This window comes from Rhinichthys klamathensis, unplaced genomic scaffold (genome assembly GCF_029890125.1).
Source record: "Rhinichthys klamathensis goyatoka isolate OS25496 unplaced genomic scaffold, OSU_Roscu_1.1 h1tg000120l_1, whole genome shotgun sequence".
Taxonomy (NCBI): Eukaryota; Metazoa; Chordata; class Actinopteri; order Cypriniformes; family Leuciscidae; genus Rhinichthys; species Rhinichthys klamathensis.
The window spans coordinates 554,331-560,115 of record NW_026606657.1 but is presented as its reverse complement, the minus strand read 5'-3'; the positions used below and the strand labels follow the sequence as shown (position 1 = coordinate 560,115).

Sequence of the window (5,785 nt, the reverse complement as noted above, 5' to 3'; positions counted from 1 at the left end):
CTTCATGAGTTTAAAGCACTATACTTTTATTCTGGTACAGAACTTTATAAGTGCAAAGCAAAAAAAAAAAAAAAAACTAGGATCTGACCGAAAGCTGCCAAAAGCTATTTTACTTTTATTGCCATTTAAATAATCTATGGCCAGTCTGCAATAATTCTCTTCACATATATTGAAGTCATTTCATTAAATATTCATATTTCTATGCATCAGAAAAAAAAACTAAGCCAATTAAATTAAACTCCCTTTCATATCAGCAGAGCACTACAATTGTAAAAGCAACTTTAAACAGTGCGGATCTTCACAGTCTGATGATTAGTCTTTCAGGATGAGTGGGGCTTTGACTTGGGCAGCGACGTCTGCACCCATGAGCTCCTCCACTATAGCCAAGGCAAACTCAAAGCTGGTTCCTGGCCCTCTGCTGGTGATCACGTTTCCATCCTTCTGAACTCGTGCCTCTGAATATTTATAATGATCTAGAAGAAGAACACAAAATAATTCATATGGCTAAAGATATCACCACAGTCTACAAGTACAAACTTTGTTCTCCTGCTGTAAAATACTTTGTCTGCATGAGATGCCATACTACTTTTACATTGAACATAGTTTGTAAACTGTGCACTGTATTAAGTATGCACAGAAATCCCGGATGACCAACAACATTTATAGATATATGCAGTAGCCTACATAATATTGCATCTCACAATGCAATAAACAGTTTGCCCATACATTTCCAGTAAGATGAACAGTGCATGTTATGCATTAAGTTCACCCATTGTTACTTTACTTATAATTTTCCAACATTTGTCATTGTGCGGTCACCTACAGCACCCTCTGTTGGATGTTTATCTTGTGATCTTTTCCATGACATGCCTTTCAACTATGCAAGTTTCCATCACTGACATCAATGCTTGTGAGAAAATCACTAGGTATACATAGAGACATTACCTCCAGCCATCATCTTGTCCTTGGCACCTGGATGGGTGGTAACTGTGCTGCCATATGCAATACCGTGAGCCAAAAGTGCAGTCGGGCCTGCAAGAGGTCAAAAAATGATATAAAGTTAGATCATCACTTCTGTTTTCTCTTAAAAGTAGGAAATTACGAAGAAAATAATTATCCTGTTATTCTTTTTTTTTGTGTGTGTGGTGTTGCTGAAGTCTGAAATTCTGTCTAAAGTCATGATTTAGTGTAGAGGCAAAGTGACTTTAACATGGTGTTCATCATACCACCATCAGTCAAACATCAAAATATTGTTAACCAATAAACCAGGTATACAATTTCCATCTAATTCTGCAATCCGCATTGGAAGACCGAACGGAAGGAAGTAAAAATAGGGTCTAAAAATAACAGCCGACTTTGCAGCCCTGGCTGTGCACTAAGCTCATCTGAACATTAATGAAAAGAGAGCTCTTAACTATTGATTGTGCACTTTGGCAGACGCCCAGTGCGGTCTAGTGATTACACTTTCTCTGGCAGGACGTCTGCTGACCGATCTGACCCTGGCATCTACGGTTACGGGTCTTGCTTGTCAGAAGCTCAGTCCACAAAAGGAAATAAAAGACAGGGAGGTATAATAGACCTTTATGTCCCAATCACAGTCTCAAAGGGTATCCAAGCCTCACTACATGTAACATACTGCATTTGAATAGTCAAGCTTGCAAAATATCATGACCGGGCACGTTCAGGGTTATTATCGTTAACTAAAACTAAAACCGTAAAAATCCTTTTCATTACTTGAAATAAAACAACAACTTAACTAAACATTAATAAAATAAAATAATAAAAAATAAACTTATTTTACTTCAGCTAGGTGTCAAGGAAATATATAGGTGTCAATTGATAAATATATATATATATTGAGATAGATATAATATATATATACACACATCTAAAAAAAAAAAAAAAATTAAATGACAAAAACAAAATGACTAAACCTTTAAATTAAAAATTTAAACAGAAAATAGATTTTTTTAAAGTCTAATTCAAAATATTAATAAAAAAACATAATAGTATAATCACCAATATTAAAATAACACTGGGCATATAATGGCATTGCAACATAATAAAAAAATATTTTCGATCCAAACATATAACAATAATTTACAATCCAAGTAAAATTTTGATATATATACACATGTATGTGTGTGTGCGTTTGTTTAATATAGAAGTTTAGTTTGTCAACTGTTAGGAGTACACTTGCATATAGCATATAAAGGTTACAGACATGGACTGAAGCTAAAAAACTTGGATGCAGATTTCAAATTAGTGTAATTACCAGAGAAATTGTGTTTTCGACAATGTAATCATGCATTCTGAATTCACGAATATAGTTTTAAAGGTATTCCACGGCACTAAAAGAAGCAGTTTTCTGTTCAGCACAGATCTCTTAGGGACATCTGCCGTTTTCTGGGACGCCTTCCACTCTCCTGCGCTCTCTACGGCCACATGGGCTCGCTGTCCTCATTCACCACGTCCTTCACAAGCCCTTGAACAGCAGAGCTGATAGCACACGTCTCGGTGTTCAATACGCTTCCAAATGAAGATGGACGTGCTTAATACTGCCAATTATTACAACTCATTATCCTCATAATTTGTATTTCAGATTTTTAGTTTTACAGATCGGCAGTCATAATTATAATCCACTGAGCTGTGCGCATCATATTGACATAGATATGTGGCACAGAAATTATTCAGCCGGTTCAGGTGTACAAACGGGGACAAAGGCCCTATGGGAAAAAAATTACCAGAGGCCCTCAGGGAAATTCATACAGGAGGACAAAGGTAATATACGACTTCTCTTCCCGACATTTTTCATAATGGAGCAGCACTGAAACAGTTGAAATAAATGATGTTAATTCAGGGAAAGGTTAATGTGTGCACAGAGGTCACGATATGAAGATTACCTGCACAGATTGCAGCGATCAGACCCTTCCTGCCCTCCTGGTCCTTCAACACCTCTTTCACAGCGGGAGACTACAAAACACGCACACACACACATATAATATGCATTACTGAAATTACTGCCACACTACCTCTTAAATTTACATGATTATGCAATGTTTGCATTTCACAATACGACCGCATGTCTAACCTCAGCAGATGACTCAAAGATGTTTTCTATTTATTTGAGGGACACGGCATAATGTTATGCAAGATGTGCATGGCGTAACACTCTCCTATGGAATCCGTTCAACTGTTAATACACATAATTAAAACATATTTGTACCTCAGAAAGGTTCTGAGCTCCGAGCAAACCTCCAGGCAGAAGCACGACATCATATGGACCCTGTCAGAAAAGTGGCATGCATTTGCATTAAGCGGCAAACCAGGAACGCTTTCATTATCAAGATTGATATATAGCTGATGTGCATTTGTACATGTCAAGGGTAAAAAGAAAATGTTTTAAGAAAGTCTATAAATTTAAATTTAATGGTATGGTTTTACTGGCAATGCATTATTTATCCAGTAGATGGAGACAACACTCCATTCACCTTCATCTTCTACTTCATTCAGCCCAAATCAGTTCACAGAAGAATTGAGATTCAGACTGATATTGAATTCAGAAGATGATCTCTAGCCAACTTTGAACTTATGGGGACCAAGCTAAAGCCGAACCTGTTTGCGGGCGTCCTCCAGACTGGAGTCGGGACAGATCATGACCTCACGGCTGCATTGCACTGGCTCTTTACCAGCCAGACCTGCCACAGTTACAGCAATCTGAGAGAGATGAGGGGCATATATCTGTGTAACAGCTGGCATTGGACACAATCATACATATAAAGCCAAACCTAATTGTGAAATTCGTTTAAGATTGAATGATGTAAATAATAAGAGATTTTATGTTTCTGCTTTTCTTAATCAGTATATTTTTTACATTTGAAACTAATGTGAAACTTTTTTTTTTTTCAAAAGTTGTTATATAACATGCATGTTTACAGGGCTTACTTTTCTAGGATATATCATTATTCAAATTACACACACATACATACATATATATATTATCAAATAATATTTAAAATGAAATTTATTCATGTGATCATAGCTGAATTTTCAGCATCATTACTCCAGTCTTCAGTGTCACATGATCCTTCAGAAATCACTCTTAATGTGCTTATTTGCTGTTCAAGAAACATTTCTGATTATTATTCATGTTAAAAACAGTTGTGCTGCTTAATATATTTGTGCAACCTATGTTGCAAACTACTAAGTTTTTTCCAGGATTCTTGAAAAAGTTCAAAAGAACAGCATTTTAAAAAATATATAGAAATATTTTCTAACATAATAAATGTCTTTACGGTCACTCTTGATCAATGTAATGCACCCTTGCATAAAGTAACACATTCTCCCCAAAAAAATACTTATAAAATCTGTAATAACGTCACAGTCAGTCCAGTTGACTCTCTGCAAACTTTGGCATTTACACAGTGGCAGCTCAGAGTCTGGCAGCAGTGTGTGTGACCATATACAGTTGCACATGAGTAACATCCATGCAAAAGAAACACCTGATCACTGCATTCACTTTACAAAGATCACCGCAAAAAAATAAGAGCCTGCATAATATATAACTGGAAGCCCACAGACATGCATTCAGTGGCACTCAATATAACATGTGTGTGTTGTACAGACCCCCGCTCTGCGCATGACATCCACCGGGATCACCGTCTCCATCTCCTCCGCTCCCTTCGCCAGAATCACTAGAGCTCTTTTACCGGCCATTACTGTGAGTCTGAGGGCCTGTGTCTGTCTGCAATGCAATATAACCCCACTCACGTATGACACATTTATAATAAAAGGTGTTTCCGGGTCTAGTTACTTGTCGGGAACTACAAGGCAAAATAAAGGTCCTCTTATATTCTTCTTGAATATACAGTTAGTGCATTCATTTATTATATTCTTACGTTTAATTATGTACTTTGTATTATTGTCGAAATAGAATCACGCGTATTAAATCACAAAGAAAAAAAGGCTGTTTATTTTTATTTTACAATAAAAGAGTAATTATTACAAAATACTGCCGCTGCATCAGGATCTGAGGGGTGAAAATCAATTTAGTATAGAGGTGGACATTCTTAACTTTTAAACAACAGGGGACTATATCCACAGTAGGCCTATGTTACATTTGAAGAGTTTCACTTGGGTTAAAGGGATAGTTCACCCAAAAATGACACTTCGTCATTGCTTACTCACCCTTAAGTTGTTCCAAACCTGTATGAATTTCTGTCTTCTGCTGAACACAAAACAAGATACTTTGAAGAATGTTGGTAACCAGACAGTTTACGGCACCCATTGACTTCCATCCATAGTACGGGAAAAAATACCATGAAGTCTTTGGTGCCGTAAACCATCCCTTTAATATTTATTTATTTATTTAAACTTAAAATAACATAAGTAAATGTTATTTGCTTTTAAAATGGTAAAACATCACTGTTAAAAGCCAGTGCAGGTATGTTTGGAGAAATGCAGCTCTTGAGCCACTAGAGGACGCTATAGACCATTGTATTTGTAAGTGCATTCAGTGTCATCATCACCTATGAGCAACAAAAATGTTGAAACCAGATGCAAATTTCCAATAATTTCAAAAGATTTGTATCATGAATGTGTTGATTTTAATAAGATGTAGATGAAGGTTGGACTGCTTCACCGCCCAGTGCAAAATTATCTAAATCCTGCACCCTATAAAGAGATAAGTACAAGTCTCAAGCTGTTACAGAAAAAGCATCTGGAGATTCCATATTTGGACCCTGATATATAATGCATCAGTCAGAAGGACACACACTGCGCAGGG

At 36.6% G+C, this 5,785-nt stretch overlaps 1 protein-coding gene across 1 annotated transcript; it reads right to left on the bottom strand.

Annotated features, from left to right (window-relative positions):
- Window positions 1-241: 241 nt before the first annotated feature.
- Window positions 242-4,801, bottom strand: park7 (parkinson protein 7). Its single transcript, XM_056255278.1, has 6 exons — window positions 4,627-4,801; window positions 3,616-3,717; window positions 3,227-3,286; window positions 2,904-2,973; window positions 946-1,032; window positions 242-473 (listed from the first exon to the last, which is right to left on the bottom strand). Exons 1-6 carry the CDS (start codon window positions 4,714-4,716, stop codon window positions 313-315), a joined length of 570 nt encoding a protein of 189 aa, XP_056111253.1. The 5' UTR covers window positions 4,717-4,801; the 3' UTR covers window positions 242-312.
- Window positions 4,802-5,785: the final 984 nt, after the last annotated feature.